Below are 22,886 nucleotides of genomic sequence, written 5' to 3'. Positions count from 1 at the left end.
CAGGCCGGATGACAAAAGTTTTTAGTGAAACAGTCTCCAAGCCTGGTCCTCCGATGGACTTCAGACTGTCCTGTATACTCTGATTGCTTGTCTTCCACTCTCTGTTTTCCCAAAGAGGTCTGAAAGTTAGGTTACAACTAGGAAACCAAGTTTTTGGGCTATATTTTTGTCCAGTTTCCCTGTACCAATCTATGAATTTACGTAACTTTATCTCCTTGGTGATGCTGGGAATACCTTCATTTAACTTGTCAAAAATATTTCGAATAAACCGTGTGTCTCTTAAGATTCTGTCAACTTTTTCATTGATATCTCCTACCTGATTCGGACACAGCTTTTGCAGTCTTTGGTCGTCGCCCTTGTTCACCAGGCAGGCATCTCTGAGTACTCTTTTTGTCGTCTCAAGGTCTCTAATGTCCGCTGTGGTATTCCACCACGGCGAATTTGGGAAATAAATTCTTAAGTTTTCAAGTGTACAGACATTATCATACCTACCGGACATTTATAAGCGAGTCTTATACAATGGAGACCAATAAGCCTGAACCTTCGTTTTCTTTCAAAGCCCAACCTTCACGTGGGAGATTTCTCCTCTTAATAACCGGTTTAGGGCAGAAAACTCAGGTCCCCAATTGTTCTTAGACCACCTTCTCATTCTATTGGACTTTGCAATGTCACAATAAAGACTTTTTAAACTCTAGTAGTTTGTCGGCGAAGCACTTATCAAATGTCACTAAAACACCTTAAGGACTTTTATAGTTTTGTCTGTAAACACTTACATGTTACAATCCTGGCAGGTGACGACCTTCAATTATGATCGTCTAATTTGTCCGATCTCCAGTTCTTACTGACAATCATAAAGATTTTAAAAGAGAGAATTTAGTTAAAACAGGCTTCTCTGGACCTTTTTGTCAGCCGGCTGAGAGGATGGTCAAGAAAAACAGAAACCGTCGTCTAGTGTCCACTCACCCATCACGTCGGGGTCACCAAATATTTAGGTCTGCTTTGTTCGAGAATGAGTGAGTCAGACACCAGACTGAGTCGAAATCAAGGTTCTTTATTACCGGATTGTAACACTTGCAACTAACAGTGTTAGTTGGAGAAGGCGCATTCTCCCGATATCAGCAAGTAGTGTTTTTTTTTATACCTCAGGACACGCACTTAGTAAATTATCATACCATTACATTGTCCAATGAATAAGCTGTTGCTACCCTTCTCTGTTAGTTTGCTGTACATCATCTTGTTATTGCCACACTTATCTTGAGCGTTCAAGGTCACACCTGCATCCTGTTACTCCTTAGTACTGGGTGACTCCTTCTCCGGTCCCAACTCATGATGTTTTTACCTTACAATAGTGAGTCTTTTCAGAGGGTTAATGTGGATAGAATAGTAAGCCTGAAATTAAGTCTAGGGGGAATGTTAGTCTAGGTGGGAAAAGACAGAACTTCTGGATTTGTATATCATTTTTGTAAGAAAGCTGGTCATTTTATGGTGAATTGTTTAGTGTTGAAAAATCGTTGCAAAAAGAGGATTTTACCAGAAGCATGTATTCAGACAGTTGAATTTAAGGAGAACAGATGTTCCAAACCTTTTCTGTCAGAGGGCTTGGTTTCAGTGGAGGAGGGAGAATCACAGGTTCCAGTTAAAATTCTTAGAGATACTGGGGCTGTTCAGTCACTGTTGTTGGAAAGTGTTTTAACTCTTGATCAAAAGACTGACACAGGGGAGAAAACTTTGATTAAAGGTGTTGGAGGCGAGATAGAGTCAATATCTCTTCACCACATAGTGCTAAATTCAGAATTAGTTAAAGAACCTGTTGTTGTAGGAGTAATTTCAAAGTGACCCATGCAGGGTGTCTTATTTTTATTAGGGAATGATTTGGCAGAGGATAAAGTTGGATCAGTTTTGAAATTAACAAATCGGCCTAGTATGGATGAGGTTGAAGAGGATGGTGAGATATATCCTGCATGTGCTGTAACAAGGTCTTTGTCTAAGAAAATGATGAGAGCTGAGGAGGATCCAGTTGATAGAGACTTGCCAGTTAATTGTGAGAGTGAGGATTTCTCTTTGTCAAGGAAAGTTAATACAGCAAAAGAAAACAGATCCAGATCTTATTGACTAAAGGGACAAAGCAGTAAGTGAACAGGAGATTAAAGAAATGGCCTGTGGTTATTACTTGAAGGGTGAATTGTTGATGAGGAAATGAAGAACTCTTGATATTCCTGCTAATGAAGAGTTGTTGGGCGAGGGGGGGCGGGGGGGAGTGATTCATCATCCAAGAATTTTCCAGAATTAAATTTTAAGTCTAACCCACAGTACACCTTTGGGTGGTCATCTCGGTGTAAAGAGCAATGAATAAGATTTTGAGACAAATTTTCAGGCCTGGTTTGAGGAAGGGTGTCGTAAATTGGTGCCGGACATGTCACTTTTGTCAGGTTGTGGGGAAACATAACCAGGGTCCTTCAGTGGCTCCATTACAACCTATTCCTGTTGTGGGGGAAGCTTTCATTAGGGTTATTGTAGATTGTGTAGGTCCCCTGCCTAAAACAAAGTCTGGGAATCAGTACTTTTTAACAATTATGGGTACAGCATTGAGATTTCCAGAAGCTCTACCATTAAGGAATATTAATGCCAAAATGGTAGTAAAGGCTCTGGAAGGATTTTTCACAGTGTTTGGATTACCAAAAGAGATCCAGAGTATCAAGGATCTAACTTTATGTCTGGGTTGTTCCAGCAGTTAATTTATGAGTTGGGAATAAAACGGATCACTTCATCTGCGTAGCATCCTGAAACTCGGGGAGCTTTGGAAAGATTTCATTCTATATAACCATATAACCACTTACAGCACAGAACAGGCCAGTTCGGCCCTACTAGTCCATGCCGTAGCAAATCCCCACCCTCCTAGTCCCACTGACCAGCTCCCGGTGCGTACCCCTCTAGTCCCCTCCTATCCATGTAACGATCCAATCTTTCCTTAAATGTAACCAATGATCCCGCCTCGACCACGTCTGCCGGAATCTCATTCCACATCCCCACCACCCTCTGCGTAAAGAAATTTCCCCTCATGTTCCCCTTATAAATTTCCCCCTTCAATCTTAAACCATGTCCTCTAGTTTGAATCTCCCCCACTCTTAATTGAAAAAGCCTATCCACATTTACTCTGTCTGTCCCTTTTAAAATCTTAAACACCTCTATCAAGTCCCCCCTCAATCTTCTACGCTCCAGAGAAAAAAGCCCCAGTGTGCACAACCTTTCCCTGTAACTCAGACCCTGAAATCCTGTCAACATTCTTGGGAACCTTCTCTGCACTCTCTCTATTTTGTTTATATCTTTCCTATAATTTGGTGACCAAAACTGTACACAGTACTCCAAATTTGGCCTCACCAATGCCTTGTACAATTTCATCATAACCTCCCTACTCTTGAATTCAATACTCCGATTTATGAAGGCCAACATTCCAAATGCCTTCTTCACCACACCATCTACCTGAGTATCAGCCTTGAGGGTACTATTTACCATAACTCCTAAATCCCTTTGTTGCTCTGCACTCCTCAATTGTCTACCATTCAATGTATATTACCTATTTAAATTTGCCTTTCCAAAATGTAGCACCTCACATTTATCTGTATTAAATTCCATCAGCCATTTCTCAGCCCACACCTCCAGCCTTCCTAAATCACCTTTTAATCTACGGTAATCTACCTCACTGTCCACAACACCACCAATCTTTGTATCATCCACAAACTTGTTTATCCAATTCTCCACCCCAACATCCAGATCGTTAATATATATAACAAATAATAGTGGACCCAGGACCGAACCCTGAGGAACTCCACTAGTCACTGGCCTCCAATTGGACAAACAATTTTCTACCACTACTCCCTGACACCTCCCATCCAACCACTGCTGAATCCATTTCACTACCTCCTTATTTATACCTAATGCCTCCACCTTTTTCCTAACCTCCTGTGGGGAACTTTGTCAAAAGCTTTACTAAAGTCCAAATAGACAACATCCACAGCTTTCCCTTCATCGACCTTTTTTGTAACCCCCTCGAAGAACTCAATCAGGTTTGTCAAGCATGATCTACCCCTGACAAAACCATGCCGATTACTCCCTAGCAATTCCTGTACCTCCAAAAATTTGTAAATAGCATCCCTCAGAACACTTTCCATCAACTTGCCCACCACAGACGTCAGACTTACAGGCCTATAATTACCAGGTTTGCATTTGGACCCTTTCTTAAACAGAGGAGCCACATGCGCCACCCTGCAATCCTTTGGTACCACCCCCGTGGCCAGTGACATCCTAAATATCTCTGTTAATGGCCCCACTAAGTGTCCACTAGCCTCCCTGAGTGTCCTAGGGAATATTTTGTCCGGTCCGGGAGATTTATCCACCTTTATCTTTTTTAACACAGCCATCACTACCTCCTCAGTTATCCTTATATGCTTCATGACCTCCCCACTATTTTTCTTTACTTCAACTGGTTCAACATTTTTTTCTCTAGTGAATACCGAGGCAAAGAAATCATTCAAAATTTCCCCCATTTCCTCAGACTTCTCACTCAGCCTACCCTCGCTATCTACAAGGGGTCCAATTTTATCTCTCACTAATATTTTACTTTTAATGTACTTATAGAAACCCTTTGGATTTATTTTTACTCTGTCAGCCAAAGCCTCTTCTTTTTTTGGCCTTTCTAATTTCTTTCTTAAGATTCCTTCTACACTCCTTGTAGTCCTCCTTCAACTTCTCAGCTCTTTATACCTCTCGTACACCTCCCTTTTTCTCCTAACCAAATTTCCAATATTCCTCGAAAACCAAGCCTCCCTATGACTTCCAGCCTTTCCTTTGATCCAGACTGGGACATAACTACTCTGTACCCTCTAAATTTCTTTTTTGAATATCCTCCATTTTTCATACCTGAAAATATCCTGTCCCACTCAATACTCCCCAAATCCCTTCTTATTCCTTCGAAATTTGCTCTTTTCCAATCCAGAACCTCAACTTTAGGCCTCTCCTTGCTCTTCCTTAAAACTACCCTAAAACTAACAGAATTATAATCACTAGACCCAATCGGTTCTCCAACATTAATGTCCGCTACCTGACCTAGCTCGTTCCCTAACAGGAGATCCAGTATTACACCATCCCGAGTCGGTTCTTCTACTAACTGATTTAGAAAACAATCTTGAACACATTTAACGAACTCCAGCCCATCCAGCCCTCTAACCGTATGGGTATCCCAATCAATGTGTGGGAAGTTAAAATCTCCCATGATCACTACCCTATGATTTTCACACATATACGTTATCTCCCTACAAATTTGTTCCTCTAATTCCCTTGGCCCATTTGGTGGTCTGTAATACACCCTTATTAGCACCCTCTTGCCTCCTCCACCCCTCAATTCCACCCAAACAGCCTCACTGGACGATCCCTCCAGACCATCTTGCCACCTCACGGCAGTAATGTCCTCCCTAACAAGCAGAGCAACTCCTCCTTTTTTACCCCCTGATCTATCACATCTAAAACAAATGTATCCCGGAACATGAAGTTGCCAGTCCTGCCCCTCCTGTAGCCAGGTCTCACTAATTGCCACAATATCGTGACCCCAAGTATCTGTCCATGCTCTCAGCTCATCTACCTTGTTCATTATGCTTCTTGCATTAAAATATATGCATCTCAGAGAATGTCCCTCACATATATTCTCTTTTTTACCTTCTACCCTAATCTCCATCCTACCTTTCTTATCTTTTTTATTCCTAGCTAGGTGGCCATACTCCCTGGACACTGCTCTCACCCTCTGTTCCCCACCCCCCTGCCAAACTAGTTCATTCTCTTGGACACTCTCCAAAGCTTTTCCAAAGGTTGTTGCCCCCGACATGTCTAGCATGAGCAGAACTCCAGTATTTTAAATAAAATCTGTTTTAAAGTGTTTGTATGTGACCTACATTAAAAATCCTAACCCAATTTATCTCCCAAAAACATATCTATATTCTGTCACTATATTCCTTGATGAGATCGACTTTGGTGAAAACACAGTACAGCAATCGTGCAGATGGGCAGCGAAATCCTGTATGTGCAGAATGGGGGTAGTTATATTATTGAGCCGACGGTAGTCACCATAGGATCTCTCAAGGATTGTTGGATTGCTGAATGATACCCAATTCCTCCATGGCTGTAAATTCTGCCTTCGTCTGCTCCAGCTTATCTGGTGGGAGTCGATGAGCCCTGACGTAAATCGGCAAGCCTGAGGTGTCAATGTAATGGGACACACCGTGGGCCGTTGTAGAGGAATTGAATTTAAGAGAGAGCACACCAGGAAACTTGTTGAGCAGGGCAGCGTTGTGTAGGGTGCACACCCTGAGATGAGAAACTCTCCCTTTACTGCTTATCAATGGGTATGTTTGAAAGCGGTGGCATTAACTAAATTCCTCTGCTTAACGTCGACCAGTAGGTCATGGGATTGTACGAAATCTGCACTCAAAATGGACAGCACAATGGAAGCCAAAATAGAATCCCAATGGAACGTCACCTTTCCTATCTTAATCCTGATGCGCCGCATGCCAAAGCTGGGAATAGAAGTCCCATTTGCGGCTTGAAGGCAAGGTCCTGTCGCTTATGCGTCCTCTCAAAGTATGTGTGGGAGCAAGCTGACCTCAGAGCCTGTGTCTACGTGTAACTTGCGTTTACAAGTGTCATCTTGAAGATAGAGGAGGCCAGTACTTGGGCCAGAGCTGAGGACACTTCTGGCAGCTGGCTCTATCATTTCCTGACCCTTTTTTATGGTAGCTACAAGGGGGCACGCTATGGGCATTTTTCCTCCACTAGTGATACTCAGCACCCGTCAGTACATTCCTTTTTCTTTGTTTGAACTATAGACACAGGCGGTGCACAGGACACGGGAGATGTATCCGCTGTGAATATGGGTTGTATGTGAGCAGACTCTTGCATTAGCATACAGTAGAGTCTGTCAGCTTCCCAGGCCACATCATAGGGACGTCAATCTGCCGGGACCTGCCCAGAGACCAGAAAATGTTAGTAAATAGCCACAAATACCTTCACTATAACTTCCTTCCGCCTGTACCCTAGGATGCAATCTGTCAGGACGCGCAGACAGATCTACCCTTAGACCCACTTGTTTGCTCAGCAAGACCTCCTTAGTAATCACGATTGTATTGAGGACCTCGCTTTTCACATCCATTACGTTTTTCTTTGGCACGGTAGACGTGTCCTCCACCGTGAATTCTGGGGCAGCACGGTTGGCGTGACGGTTAACGCAATACCTTTGCAGCGCTAGTGATCAGTACTGGGGTTCAAATCCCATGCTGTCTGAAAGGAGTTTGTATATTCTCCCTGTGTCTGTGTGGGTTTTCCCTGGGGGCTCCGGTTTCCTCCCAGCGATTGAAATGTACTGGGGGTGTAGATTAATTGGGTATAAATTGGGCGGCACGACTCATGGCCTGAAATGGGCTGTTACTGTGCTGTATGTCTAAAATTAAATTAAATTCCTTGGACATTTCTGCATTACCCAAATATTAGTTCCTCATTTTCTAAGGGGCCTTCATTCACTATAGCCACTCTTTTCTGCTTCAAGATTCAAGATTCAATTTATTGTCATGTAATAAAAACTATCATATTACACAAAATTGCCTTTTGTCTGCTGTAAGGTAGATCGATTGGTCGTTGGCAGAAATTGGCTGAAATGCCTCTTGCAGTCAGAGAAAGAGAAGCAAAAGAGAGTCCCCACAGAGACACCGAGTGTCTGAGTATTCACCTCCAGAGCCCCCGCAGCCACACAGAGTCCAGTCCAAACCGTACCCCCAACATGACCAGCACCCTCGGCTCCCTCTCACGTCCCGGTTCCGATACCTGGTACCCCTTCAGCCAGTCTCGAACCAGTCCCCAGCAGCCCGCAGCCTGGTGCGAGTCCCTTAACCGCAGACTCCAGTAGCCCGTAGCCTCTCTGGGGTTCTCACCTCGAATGGCCAACAGACCGCCGCCTGCATGTCCTTCAGTCACCGAGCCCCTCACTGGACTGCCACCATGGTCACTGTCCTGGCGTCGTGTCCTCTACTTCTCCTTCTCAAACAGGGTTGGATGGGGTGGGTGGTCTCCCTGTGTTCTGGTCCCTCGCGTCCCCCTCGTGGCTCCTGCTGATCTTAGAGACGGCCACATCTTGGAAGCAGACACCACGGTCATGGGATTTTAAATAAAATCACTGTCTGCTCCATTAATAGGCTATTTAAAGCCTGTATGAAGCTGATGACAGTCAGACTGGGTGGGTGGGTGGACCCTGCGGGGAATCGCTCCTTGCGCTCTGCCGGTCCACACAGGGCCGTCGTTACAGCAGATCCGGCAGTGCTGCCATTTAATGTCATCAAAACATTTCTCCGGTCTGTGTTTCTATTTTGTGCTAATTTATCTCCATAATCTACCTTCTTTATTGCTTGCTTGGTGGCTCGAGGTTACCTTTTAACCTCTTCCCATCTTCTAATTTCCCACAACTCTTTGTAAATTTGAGTGTGTAAGTTTTTAAATTGATGCCTTTTTTCATTTTCTTAGTTACCTAAGGCTGGCTCTTCACACCCTGACAGGTGGTGTTTCTAAATGGAATTTACTTTTGTTAAGCTTCTATGAAAATGTTTTAGATTTATTTTTATTTCAATTTAAATTTAGACATACAGGCCATTTCGGCCCAAGCCCGTGCTGCCCAATGATACCCAATTAACCTGCGCCCCTGTTACATTTTGAACGGTGGGAGGAAACTGGAGCCGTGAGAGAAAACCAACGTACAAACATGGCAGGATTCAAACCCAGATCCCGACCACTGGCGCAGTAAAGGCATTGCACTGACCGCTATGCCAGTAGTTCTCAACCTTTTTCTTTCCACTCACATCTCACTTTAAGTATTCCCTATGCCATAGGTGCTCTGTGATTAGTAAGGGATTGCTTAAGGTGGGATGTGATGTAAGGTTAAAAACATCATGAGTTGGGACCGGAGAAGGAGTCACCCAGTACTAAGGAGTAACAGGATGCAGGTGTGCCCTTGTACGCTCAAGATAAGTGTGGCAATAACAAGATGATGTGCAGCAGACTAACAGAGAAGGGTAGCAACAGTTTATTCATTGGACAATGTAATGGTATGATAATTTACTAAGTGCATGTCCTGAGGTATAAAAAAAAAACACCACTTGCTGATATCGGGAGAATGCGCCTTCTCCAACTAACACTGTTAGTTGCAAGTGTTACAATCCGGTAATAAAGAACCTTGATTTCGACTCAGTCTGGTGTCTGACTCACTCATTCTCGAACAAAGCAGACCTAACAGTGAGTGGAAAGGAAAAGTTTGAAAACCACTGTTTTAATCGTCCCTCATTGACTCGTTATGTGCGCGGTTTCAGAACTCCAAAGGAAATGGGCCAATGACCATTTTTCTCAAGCAAAATATTTCAATAACAATTGGGTCTAGAGCAGTGATTCTCAGCCTTCCCACTCACATCCCACCTTAAACAATCCCTTACTAATCACAGAGCACCGATAGCATCGAGATTACTTACAGTGGGATGTGAGTGGAGAGACAAAGGTTGAGAACCACTGACCTATGCTAACCATACCACCCTAAATGTCTTCCGCTGTTGCTCATCTGCCCCACCAAGGAGCCTCTGTTTCCCAGTTTATTTATTCTGACACCTTCCTGTCCCTTGGAGAAGGGCTCAGGCCCGAAACATCGGTAATATATCTTTATCTCCTGTGGATCCTCCAACATTTCTGTGTCCTCACCATCATCTCCTCCTGCAGCCTGTTGTAGTCTCCCCTGACTTGGCCTAAAATGTTGGCTTTAAAATAGAACCATCAGACCCTCCATTTGTATGAGAAATTCAGTCTTTAGTCTTTCCAAATGACCATGAGTAGAATTAGGCCATTCAGCCCATTGAATCATTGGCTGATTTACTATCCCTTTCAACCCCATTCTTTTGCCTTCTCCCCATAACTCTTCCTGATCAAGACCTGTTACAAGCCCAGGGGACCCCAAAACCCAGCAGCAAAAGATATTCACCGACAAATGGTCACTTAAACAAAAGTTGCTTTTAATTTTCTTTAAACATGAAAACAGGATCAAACTTCAACTTATCACTATTAACTTACTTCATCTGACTTAACCCCCTTCTAATTCTAAGCCAACATGTCTGTAATGTGTGTGTGACTTCAGAAAAGTTCTTTGGTTCACAGTCCAATCTCACTTCTCATTCCTCCAAGTTCACTGGTTGCAGGCAATTCTTAGACGGTGCACAGAATTTAACATTTATGAAGTTCACGAGGCTTTGGTGCTTAAGAGATAAATAGTTGCCGCTCAGGAAGGTTTTCAGAGAGAGATTTGTTGTTCCTTATACTTCCATCAGCCACTTCAGTGATTGGCCTAAGAAACTTGCCCCTTCAGGGTTCTCCAGATGATGACCTTTTTCCTTTCAGGTCACCACAGAGTTCCTTTTTGTTTCTTTTATTCCAAGTGAAACATTAGGCAGCCAGACCTCTCCTCTTGCATGAACCACAAGGGCTTTTACCAGGCTGTCTTCCAAAATGGGGCATTCTACAAGCTTGCCAGCTTGTCCTGTTCCAGTCTGAGCTACTTCTGCTGGCATTCTGTCACAGACCCTCTCTCTTGAATTTACCCAATGACTTGGCCTCCACAACCGTCCGTAGCAACGCATTCCACAGATTCACCCCCTCTGGATAAGGAAATCCTCTTCGTCTCCATTCTAAAGGGACGTGCTCGTATTCTGAGTTGGTGCTCTCTGGTCCCAGACTCTCCACATCCACTCTATTCAGGACTATCAGCATTTGAGAGGTTTCTATGACATCCCCCCTCATTCTTCTAAACTCCAGCGAGTATTGACCCAGAGCCATCAAATACCCCTCACGTGACAACCCTTTCACCCCAGGGATCATCCTCGTAAACCTCGTCTTCAATGCCAACACATCCTTTCTTAGCTGAGGAGCCAAAACTGCTCACAATACTCCACATGTGGTCCTGACGAGTGCCTTGCAAAGCATCAACACCATGTCTCTGCTTTGATATTCTGTGCCTCTTGAAATGAATACCAGCATTGCATTTGCCTTCCTTGCCATGCAAGTTGACCTCTAGGGAGTCTTCTACGAGGATTCCCAAGTCCCTCCGCGCCTCTGTTCAGAAAATACCGTGCGCCTTTATCCCTTTCACCAAAGTGCATGACCCCTCCCCCCCCCCCCCAACCGTAAGATCATTCATTTTACCTGCCTCATTGCACAGAATGAGATCCTGGGCTGTTCGCCTCATCTAAGCCCCTCACGAGTTAATATACCTCCGTCAGGAACAGCAGAGATATTGTGCTCCGAAGGACCTGCCCATGGTAATGGTCTCATTGAAGTATGGCCCACACATGCTCCTTGTTTGCATGGTTGCAGCTCCACTTGCAGGATTGCTTCCCATGTTTGGCAGCACCACACCACAGATTTGGGAGCTATTGGAGGAATGTTTGGGGCTCGAGGCAATGGGCTGCTGTGTTCCTGAGCCTCTGTTCATCTGCCAATCCCAATAAAGCTGCAGCCTGCCTCTGTGATAGGAGCAAAATCAAACCATTCAGCCCATCAAACACGCTCCACCATTCTATCCTTTTCAATCCCATTCACCTGCCTTCTCCCCCATAACTCTTGATTCCCTTCCTGATGAAGAACCTCTGTCTTAAATATCTCGAATGGCCTGGCCTCCACAACTCCCTGTGGTAACAAAATCTATAGATTCACCACCCCACCCCCCCCACCCCCCATCCCCCTGGCTGCATAAATTCCTCCTCATCTCTGTTCTAAAGGAGTGAAAAGGAACAGACTAGAAGGGCTGAAGGGGCCTGTTTCTGTGCCGCACTGTTCTAAGGTTCTACAATCTGCAGATGCTGGGGGTTGTATACAACACACAAACGTCCTGGAGCCTCTCAACAGGACATGCAGCGTCCATAGGAAGCAAAGGGTAAGCAAGGTCAGACTTTTTGTCAGGTAAAAGCAAATCCTGACAGGAGCCTGAATAAAAAGATGAGGGGGAGGAGAAGAGGGAGGAAGGGGCAGGGGAGGAACACAGGCTGCCTGTTAAGAGGTTGTAGATGGATCCATGTGGGAGAGTAGGAGGGAAAAAAAAAGAGCGGAGATGTGGCATGGGGGTTCTAATGGGACGTTTGTATTCTGAGGCTGTGCCCTCTGGTCCCAGACTCCCCCCCCCCCACTACAGAAAGCATCCTCTTCACATCCACTCTCTCCAGGCCTTTCGGAACTCCATAGGTTTCAACATGACTCCCCTCCGCCCTTCATTCTTCTGATCTTCTGCGAGTACAGACCCAGAGCCTTCAAATGTTCCACAGCATCAGAGGATAGAGGAGTAGAAGTGGGTCATTCAGCCCATCATGTCTGCCCTGCCATTCCATTGTGAGCTTGATCCCTTCTCCCACTCAGCCACACTCCCCTCCCATCTCCCCTTAACTCTTGACTATTCAGATACTTGTCAATCTCTGCCTTAAATACACCCCACGACCTGGCCTCCACAGTCGCCCGTGGTAGCAAATTCCAGAGGTTCTCCGGCTTAAAAAAATTCTTCTGCTCTTACCTTAAATCAACTATAAAAAAGTGTGGTGACAACACAATTTTATTTTCATTGTCAAGCGGGTGCTCTGTTACATGAGACTTGTAACCGACAACAGGGTCTTGATGCAAGAAAGCCCATACGCAGATCGGCACAGGTCTGTTTGTCCGGTTTAGCATCCCATTCTACAGCCTGTTTGCGATTATTCATGTTACCTGTAAACTACAGACTTCAGCAAGACATCCAGCACGAGTTTCGAAACCAGCGCGGCCTTGGTTCTCACTTCTTGCAGCTGGGCGACTAAAACAATTTCTTTAACAGGCTCGAGCATCTTCCCATTTAAAAAAATATTATTTTTAAGCCTTTTCTTCCTGTTGAAGTTCATAGAAAGAAGCAAATCTTGGCAATCTGTACAGTCTGTGCTATAATCTATCCACGACATCTCAGCTATAAACAGGCGCCCTTCAAACCTGAAGTTGTTCAGTGGATGGAGCATTGGCATTTGGCCCGACTCTTTCAACTTTGGGAGACTCCCTTGCACAGGCTGCAACAGGATCAGAGACAACCCATACACTGTCAACTCACCGCTTTTAAGGCCGAGGACACTTGTGGAAGTCGGGGCCCACGCCTCCAATAGAGGAAATCCCCTGGAGGCAGGATTAGCAAATTCACAAGGAGATTTACCTGTCAACATAGCCCAAAATGGGTGGAACACTGAGTTCCAGAAAGATTTTAAAATGTTAGTGGCACAACCCTTCTGGCCCATGAAACCCATTCTGCCCAATATACCACTCAACTTCGTACATTTCTGGAGGGTGGGGGGAAACCGGAACACCCAGAGAAAACCTGCACAGGTCGCAGGGAGAAAGTACAAACTTCTTACCGATAGCACCAGACTCAAACCAAAGTCAGTGATGCTGTAAACCTAAGCTGTGCTAACCCTAAGCTAACTGTGCTGGCCCATCCATCAGTGTTTCAAATCATTCAAAAAAACAAGGTTGTTCCAGCTTCAGCTTTAAATCTAAATTTAGACCCACGAGCCCGTGCCACCCAATTAACCTACAACCCCCGGTACGTTTCGAACGGTGGGAGGAAACCAGAGCCCCCGGGGAAAACCCACGCAGGCACGGGGAGAACATGCAAACTCCTCACAGTCAGTGTGGTTCTGTAACAGTGTCACTAACTATTATGTTACCCATCCTGTCCCTTGATAGATAAGACAGCGACCTTTTCTAAATGAACCAGGGAATGGCAAAGAGTACTTCAATATGCAAAAAAAATCTCAGAAATCTGGATATTCTCTGTGACCGAGCTCTGTAGACTTTGGAGATGAAGAATCTCTCTAAGTAAAGGGATTGCTACTCCATCCAATATGGCCTTGCCCAGCCAGTCTCAACAGGCCCCTCATGGGGGGGGCCAGAGCATGTTTTCTCTTCACCTCATGTAACAATTTTTTTTTTAATGTGGCCGGTTGGAGAAAATTACAGAAGAAATTAAAACTTGACCATTAGACCAGAATTAGGGCATTTGGTCCATCAAATCTGCTCCACCAGTTGATTCAGGCTGATGTATGTTTCCTCTCAACTCCTTTCTTCAGCCCCCTACCCATAACCTTTGATACCCAAACTAATTAAGGATCTATAAACTGCTCCTTTACCTCCACAGTCGTCTGTGGTAAAGAGTTCCACAGATTCACCCCTCTGGCTGAAAAAATATTCTCCTCCTCTCTGTTCTAAAGGGACATCCGATTATCCTCAGGCTGTGCCCTCTGTTCCTAGATTTTCCCATCATTGAACATAGAACACAGCCACACAGAGTCTTGTCCAAACCATTGGCAACCCGATACAATTAGGAACCCTCGCGTCTCCAGCAGTCCGCATCCCGGTGCGAGCCACTTGACCACAGGCTCCAGCAGGCCGCAGCCTGTATGGATTCCTCTCCTCGTTTCACCAGTCGCCCCGCCGTCTGCGTGGGTCCTTCAGCCGCAGGGCCCCTCACTGGTCCGTCGCCATGGTTGCCGTCCCGCGGGTTGTCTCCTTCTCAGATGAGGACTGTTCTCCCCTTTTTCTGGAGCCCTGCTCCCCGGAGTCTGCAACCCCTCGCGGCTGATGCGATCATAGGATCATCGTGCCAGAACCTGCCGTTGCCTCATTGAATGACAATCATTTTATTGTCAGATACTGTATACAATGTACATCTGTACTGAATGCTTCAGCTGAAGAGGTAGATATAAAGAAAAACTGTAACAGAAACATAATTAAATTAAATTAAAAGAGACAATAACTACATACAATAGATTATAAATATTCACAGTCATCCTCATATGGATGGAGTGGTAAAGAAGGCTTTTGGTATGCTGCTCTTTATAAATCATAGCACAGAATATCAGAGCTGGGAGGTGATATTGAGACTGTTCAAGGCATTGGTGAGGCCAAGTTTGGAATATTGTGTGCTGTTCTGGTCTCCAAATTATAGGAAGGATATTAATAACGTAGAGAGGGTGCAGAGAAGATTTACTAAAATGTTGCCTGGATTGCAGTACCTAGAATACGGAGAAAGATTGAGTAGACTGGGACTTTATTCATTGGAGCGTAGAAGGTTGAGGGGGGATTTGATAGAAGTATATAAAATTATGAGGGGGATTGATAGAGTAGATGTGAATAGGCTCTTCCCCTTGAGGGTAGGTGAGATTGGAACGAGGATTCATGAGTTAAGGGTTGGGGGCAAAAGTTTAGAAGTAACATGAGAGGGGGCTTCTTCACTCAGAGAGTGATGGCTGAGTGGGATGATCTTCCGGACGAGGTGGTTGCATCAGGGTCAATTTTGTCATTTAAGAGAAGGTTGGATGAGTGCATGGATGTGAGGGGGCTGGAAGGTTATGGGCAGAGAGCAGGTAGGTGGGACTAGTGGAGTTCACTTGAATCGGTGTGGACTAGAGGGGCCGAGATGGCCTGTTTCCATACTGTAATTGTTAGATGGTTATATGGAAACAAGTGATCTATAAGCAGCACAGACGATCCTTTTGTGGTCTCCGCACACTGATGGTTCAGGGAAGGTTCAAGAGCTTGATAATTGTTCGAAAGACACTGTTCTTGAACCTAGAGGTGCTGGTTTTTAGGCTCCTGTACCTTCTGCCCAAAGGGAGCAATGAGAAGAGGTGGTGACCAGGGAGGTGGGGGTCCTTTATGATGTCAGCAGCCTTCTTGAGGAAGTACTCCACACCGATGTCTGCAATTGATGGGAGGACTGAGCCTGTGATGGACTTGGTAGTGATTGGTAGTCTGCCCCACCATTTAATCATGAGCTGATCCATTTTCCCACTCAGCCCCACTGCCCGTCCTTCTCCCCATAACCTTTGATGCCCTGACTAACCTAGAGCCAACAAATCTTTGCCTCAATTACACCCAGTGGCCCGGCCTCCAAGACCGCCTGTGGCAACAAATTCCACTGATTCACCACCCTCTGGCTGACCTACTGAGTTCCTCCAGCATTTTATGTGTTGCTCCAGTGCGGGTCTCCCCAGTTCCCCTCCTCTAGTGTGTGTGATGCTTTTACCCTGGCGATAAGATTGTGAAGGTGCTCCCTTTAAACTTTAAAGTTAGACATGCAGCATGGTAACAGGCCCTTCCGGCCTATGAGCCCATGCCGCCCAATTACACCCAATTGATTACAAACCCCCATCCCCGGTAGGTTTGGAATAGTGGGAGTGTACAGAGAAAATATGGGGAGAATGTACAAACTCCTTACAGACAGCGCCGGATTCGGACCGAGGTCACTGGTGCTGGTACAGCAATGTTCTAATCACATTGCTAACTGTGCGCCCTGGTAGATTGGATTCTGACATCCCAACTGATAGATCAGATTCAGGACTGGCTTTTCCATGGAAAACTGAGAATGGCTGGGAAGGGGTAGAGGGTAGTGGGGGAGAGGTTGAGGTTAGTGGGGGAGGGGTCATAAGTAGTAGGGGAGAGATTGTGGTTGTGGAGGAGGGGTTGAGGGTAGTGGGGGAGTAGTTGAAGATAATTGGGAGGGGTCCTGGATAGTAGGGGGGGTCAAGGGTAGAGGGAAGGTCAAGGGTAATGGAGGAGGGGTTGAGGGTAGAGGGGATTGAGGGTAGTGGGGGATTCAAGGGTAGTGGTAGGTCAAGGGAAGTGGAGGGGTTGAAGGTAGTGGAGGGGTTGAAGATTGTGAGGGGGTCAAGGGTAGTGGGGGGGTTGAGGGTAGTGAGGGTGTCTGAGGGTAGTGGAGAGGTCGAGGGTATTGGGGTATTTGAAGGTAGTGCAGGGGTCGAGGGTAGTGGGGGGGTCAAGGTAGTGGGGGGTCAAGGATAGAGGGAAAGGGTTGAGGGTAGTGGGGGTCGAGGGTAGTGGGGTGGGGTTGAGGGTAGTGAGGGTGTCTGAGGGTAGTGGAGGGGTCGAGGGTATTGGGGTATTTGAAGGTAGTGCAGGGGTCGAGGGTAATGGGGGTTGAGGGTAGTGGGAGGGGTCAGGGTAGTGGGAGGGGTTGAAGGTAGCGGAGGGGTCAAGTGTAGTGTGGAGGGGTTGAGGGTTGTGGGGGGTTGGGGTAATTGGGGGTTAAAGGTAGTGGGGGTTGGCTGTGACAGAGGAATCACAGGTTGTGCAATCACTAACATCCACCTTGTGTCATTGTTGACCCTTGTTCCAGGCACGTTCATCATCTGTTGGACACCAGGACTGATCCTCGTGCTCCTTGATGGTCTTCACTGCACCAGCTGCAATCTGGAAGGCATGAAGAAATGGTTCCTCTTGCTGGCCTTGTTGAACTCCCTGATAAACCCAGTCATCTACTCCTACAAGGATCAGGAGATCTGGAAGAGTATCAAGCGTCTGTTCTGCCAGGGCTGCACGTGGGCCGACACTGGGGGCCCCAATGAACTGAACACGAGCTCACACAGGCAGAGCACTGTATCTGAGATTAGTGCACCAAGCTTCAAAATCCATGAACATCAGACCACCGGTCAGACGAATGACTCCCCCAACCAGTCTCTGGCGAGGTTTCCAAAATTGTTGCTGAGGTAAAAGCACACTCTTGGAGAGTGGAGGACCTATAACATTCTCCAAGGGTTTCTATTGTGATCGGGTGTTGGGCCCTACTGTTGTCTCTCGGTATGGATATGAGCCAACCTCTGAACTGAATGTTGCCTTTTTCAATTCTTCCTCTGGCCGACCAGGTGTGTCCCCTGAAAAAAAAGACGTTTTGGGTTTTGTTATTTTTTATTTTGCTGAGAACTTCTTGTTCCAAGCTGGACACTGGATGCTCATGTGTTTTGTGAAGTGGTGATGGGTGATTTGGAAGTCTCTCAGATCATCAATTCCAGGAACTGAGTTCCTGAGCTGGAGGGAGAGAAGGGCTGTTGCTGCCTGACCCAACTCATGATGGTCCGTGACCATCGAGTGTAGCAGGGGACGTCGAGGGTAGTGAGGCGGGGGGGGGGGGCAAGAGTAGTGGGGAGGGGACTGCAGCCATTAGAAGGTGGTGGGGGTAATTGGGAGGTCAGTCATCCTAGGCCCACAACATCCTCGATCCAGTCATCTGCAGTTTCTCCGTTGACAGCCTCTCCTCCCACGATCGGTAGAAAGGATGTTGACCGATGATTTCACAATGTTGACTTCCATTCACATCTCCTCAGTCTGCTAGACCTGGCCAATGGTTAGATGTGGGGATCGGGGGTGGGGGAGGGGGAGATATAAATGGGAAGCAACATTTGGGCCTCAAAAATCACTGTCCTCAGTAAAAGAACATCTGACCAGCCATCCCCATTAGGCAAGGTCATCACCCTCGCTGGGTCACCCACCATCAACGTCCTGCATGGTCACCACTGGCCAGAAGCTCAACACCCATATAAACACATTGGCGGTATGAGAGGCTGGAGATCCTATAGTTAGTGACACCCCTTTTCCCCACCCACCAGGCACGTTGGACTGCAGTGGAACACCCTCTAGCCTGGGCCGGCATCTCTCAGGAAGTGTCCCCCCCCTCCCCCCCCAACTACCACCATGGTGCAGCACAGTGGATCCCTCAAGGTTCATGCCATCCACCATTGTAAACCTTCGCTCTCTCTGCTGCCAAGCGCAGCATCAGTAAAGCTCGCTGCTGTTTCTTGCCTGGGCATTTTCTACAGAAGCTCTGTCAGGGAGAAGACCGGAACAGCAAGGGGCAGCTAATGCAGGGATTCACCACCCCCCACAGCTTCCCCTCAAGTGGCAACCTACAACTATATTAGTGCTCCACCAACGGGATACCAATCTGCCCCCCTCCCACCCTTCCTCAACATTTTGTAGGGAGAACTTTCAGCTCCCCTTCTCCAGGGCAGCTAGGGACGGGCAATAAATTCTGGCCTTTCCCGTGTAATCGTCATTGTTTGAACGAAGTGGAATGCGTGGCTTTGATACGGACGTGGAAGTCTGGACAGCACGGTGCGGATGGATAAAGGTGGGAACTGTGGTTCGCTACAAGCATGTGTTCAGCGACTTCAAGGAATATTGGACAGATACCTGGTCAAATGTTCCCCTCCCCGTCGCAGACGTGAGGGGTGAACCACTTCGTGAAGAAGCTCAGAGCCATGTTGCCACTGTTCATGGTACCCTCACTAAGCCCCCGATACTGGCCAGCAGCCAAACAACCCCAGAGGCCCTCGCCCGCTGACTTGAGACACTTTAGCTCCACATACTGAGGAAACTTGAACAAGAAGCCAAGCTGTACACACTCAGGTGGAGGTGACTCAATGAGGAGAGACACTACCTCCCAGATCCAGAGACCCCAGTTCGATCCTGATTGCTGGTGCTATCCGTGTGGAGTTTGCATGTTCTCCCTGTGTCCGTGTGGGTGTCTGGTTTCCTAACACATCCCTCAGATGTGTGGGTCGGTGGGTTAATTGGCCCCAGGGTGAAGTGGAAGGATCTGGGGCGAGGGGGGTGGAGTTGATGGGAATGTTGGGGGAATAGAATGGGATCGGTGTGAAGGTGCAGTTGTGGTCAGCATGGACTCGGTGGGCTGAAGGGCCTGTTTCCACCCCAGTGACGCTGCAAGCGTTCAGGCTGCTTTGTGTGAAGTAAGAGATTGTTCGATCAAATCAAGATAAAAAGCAGTAGATGCTCAGCAGGTCAAGCAACATCTGTGGAGAGAGGTTCATTAACCTGGCTCCTCCCTCCACAGATGCTGGCTGACCTGCTGACTACTCTCTGTTGTCTCCATGTTAATTAATTGCATTGTGAAGCCCAGTGATGCAGCACTTACTACTGCTGCCACAAACCTCGGGTCTCTGGGTGGGCGGTTTTACATTTTCTTCCTGTCTCCAAATGGGTTTTCCCTCGAGTCCCAAAGGGAATAGATATGATGGGATGAATGGCCTTTTTACCTTTAATGAGAAATACTGTGTTTGTTTAATTTTTATATGAGAATGATGGTGAGGTGTACATTGTGAATATATTGTTTATATATGTACTTAACTGGTGGATTCTAGTTATGGAATTGTGTGCCAGTTTAAGGAAACATGTTGGCGGTGTATATGTGTGTGCAAGAGTGAGCATGTGTGTGTGTGAGTGGGTGTGCATGAGTATAAGTGCAAGTGAATGTGTGAGTGAGAGGAGAACACATGCGTGTGTGCACGTGAGGGTGTGTGTAAAAGCGTGTGGGCGTATGAGTGTGCGTGTGTTTGACCGTGTGTGTATATGTGTGCGTATGTGTGTGTGTATGACTGTGTGTGTATATATGAGTGTGTGTGTGTATATGAATGAGTGTGTATGTGTGAGTGCATGCAGGCGTGCGCGAGTGTGTGTCACGTACACTCTGGACAAGGTTTCTGCCGTGCTGGTGGTTTATTGGATTTCTGTACCTCAGGTGAGCTCAGGCAACAGCACCTTCCAAGTCTGACGAAGAGATAACTGAATATCGCTGGCCCCCAACAGCCCCCACTTTGAGACACAAACCTGGGCCAGATCCAGAAATGGGAAGGTGCTTGGACCGTGGTGAATGATGGGACGAGGAGGCTCCTTAACCAATGAGCAGTGAGAATAGAGAAAGAAACGCAAGAGGAAAGATAACAAAACTTGAGAGAATCAAAACAAGGGCGGGATTAACAGAGAAAAGGAGGAAAAATTGTAAATTACAACAGTGCCCAGCTGGGGGACACCAGCTCTGAAAGTCAATCTGTGGGTGGGAGGTGAAGTCAGGAACAGGCCAGTCATAAAATCTTCTGAAACATGTCCAAAGCTGTTGGAATGAGGTTGTTCACTGTGTGGGCCGGAGACTGAAACAGTGGGTGCCAGAGGCAGAAGGCTTGTGATTTCCTGGGAACAGAAAGCGATTTAGATTCCGTGGGTTGATTTACATAGAACATTCCAGCCCAGTATAGGCCCTTCAACCTCTCAGTGTTGTGCCAACCTACTCAAAAAACAAAACTCTTCCCTACCTCACATCTGCCTCGCCTGTCTCCATGTGTCTGTCTGAGAGTCTATGAAATGGCTCTATTGCAGCAGCCTATTACCCTGGCAAGGCATTCCAGGCACCAACGCCTCTCTGTGTAAAAAAAAACTTGCCCCTCGTGTCTCCCCTAAACTTCCTCACCTTGTACAGATGTCCCCTGGTGTTTGCTACTTTTGCCCTGGGAAACAGGCACTGGCCATCCACCCTATCGATGCCTCTCAGAATCTTGTAGACCTCTATCAAGTCGCCTCTCATTCTTCTTCACTCCAAAGAGAAAAGCCCTAGAGCTGTTAACCTTACGTTTTCCAATCCAGGCAATATCCTGGTAAATTTCCTCTGCTCCCTCTCCAAAGCGTCCATGTCTTTCCTGTCATGAGGTGACCTGAACTGAACCTAATACAGTGAATACAGCTTCAGTATGAGCGTCATTGCCCACAAGCTAACACTATAGTTGTAGTACATGGCTCGGAAAGGTTCAGAGGGATATGGGCCCAGTGTAAGATAATGGAACCATCTCAGGAAATCAAATCAATCAGAACAACTATGGGCTGAAGGGCCTTTTTCCATGCTGGAGATCTCTAAATCACATAATGCCTTCAGTTCTGCATGGCCAGTGTATGCCAGTTGGATCAAAACTGTGTGGTTTTTATATTGTTAATGTCGTCCAGTTGACATGTCCAGAAGTATTCCGTTATTTCTTCTTTTATAATAGACTCTAATATCTTCCCCATCACTGATGTCAGGCTAACTGGTCTGTAATTGCCCGTTCTCTCCCTCCTTCTTAAAAAGCAGCACAACATTAGCCACCCTCCAATCCACAGGCACCTCTCCTGAATCTATAGAACATCGGAAAATGATGACCAATGTGTCCACAATTTCAAGGGCATCCTCCTTGTGCACCCTGGGATGCAGTCTGTCAGGCCCCAGGGACTTGTCAGCCTTCAGTGCACTCAATCTACTCAAGACCACATGCTTCCAAACCTGGATTTCCATCAATTCCTCCATTACCGTTGGAATTTCTATCAATTCCTTCGATTCTGCAGGACCTTTACCCCCTTTACAGATCCAAAGTATCTGTTAAACTCGTCAGCATTTCCTTGCTTCCTGTAATAATTTTGCCCATTTCTGTTTTTAAGGGCCAATTTTTGGTCCTAACTAATTCTTTCCTCTTTACATACCTAAAGAAGTTTTTAATATTCCCTTTTATATTATAACCATATAACAGTTTACAGCACGGAAACAGGCCATATCGGCGCTTTGAGTCCACACCGGTTCTCTTGAACAACTCCACTAGTTTCCCCCTCCTGCTCTCTGCCCATAACCCTCCAACCCCCTCATATCCATGTACACATCCTTTTCTCTTTTTCTTTCTTTGGCTTGGCTTCACGGACGAAGATTTATGGAGGGGTATGTCCACGTCTGCTGCAGGCTCATTGGTGACTGACTAGTCCGATATGGGTCAGGCAGACACGGTTGCAGCGGTGGCAAGGGAAAATTGGTTGGTTGGGGTTGGGTGTTGGGTTTTTCCTCCTTTGTCTTTTGTCAGTGAGGTGGGCTCTGCGGTCTTCTTCAAAGGAGGTTGCTTCCCGCCGAACTGTGAGGCGCCAAGGTGCACGGTTGGAGGCGATATCGGCCCACTGGCGGTGGTCAATGTGGCAGGCACCAAGAGATTTCTTTAGGCAGTCCTTGTACCTCTTCTTTGGTGCACCTCTGTCTCGGTGGCCAGTGGAGAGCTTGCCATAGTTTATTTTGTCAGAGTGGCCTGTCGGGAGGCTTTCAAGTTTGGAGGCAGTGGAGTTCTTGACCATGAAGCCAACACCAGATAGGCATCATTCAGCCTGAG

The 22,886-nt window shown here is 46.5% G+C and overlaps 1 protein-coding gene across 1 annotated transcript in view; it reads left to right on the top strand.

The window, feature by feature from the left end:
• Positions 1–20,823, top strand: part of LOC138764050 (lysophosphatidic acid receptor 3-like) — a 79,972-nt gene extending 59,149 nt beyond the window's left edge. The window contains exons 5-6 of the mRNA XM_069939331.1: positions 17,264–17,633; positions 20,459–20,823. Of these exons, the coding sequence (XP_069795432.1) occupies positions 17,264–17,633; positions 20,459–20,462 (374 nt within the window). The 3' untranslated portion in view covers positions 20,463–20,823. The remainder of the gene's footprint in view (positions 1–17,263; positions 17,634–20,458) is intronic.
• Positions 20,824–22,886: the final 2,063 nt, after the last annotated feature.

Source organism: Narcine bancroftii, chromosome 5 (assembly GCF_036971445.1).
Source record: "Narcine bancroftii isolate sNarBan1 chromosome 5, sNarBan1.hap1, whole genome shotgun sequence".
In the NCBI taxonomy this organism is placed as follows: Eukaryota; Metazoa; Chordata; class Chondrichthyes; order Torpediniformes; family Narcinidae; genus Narcine; species Narcine bancroftii.
Note: the sequence above shows the minus strand (reverse complement) of the source record. Positions and strands in the feature narration are given on the sequence as shown.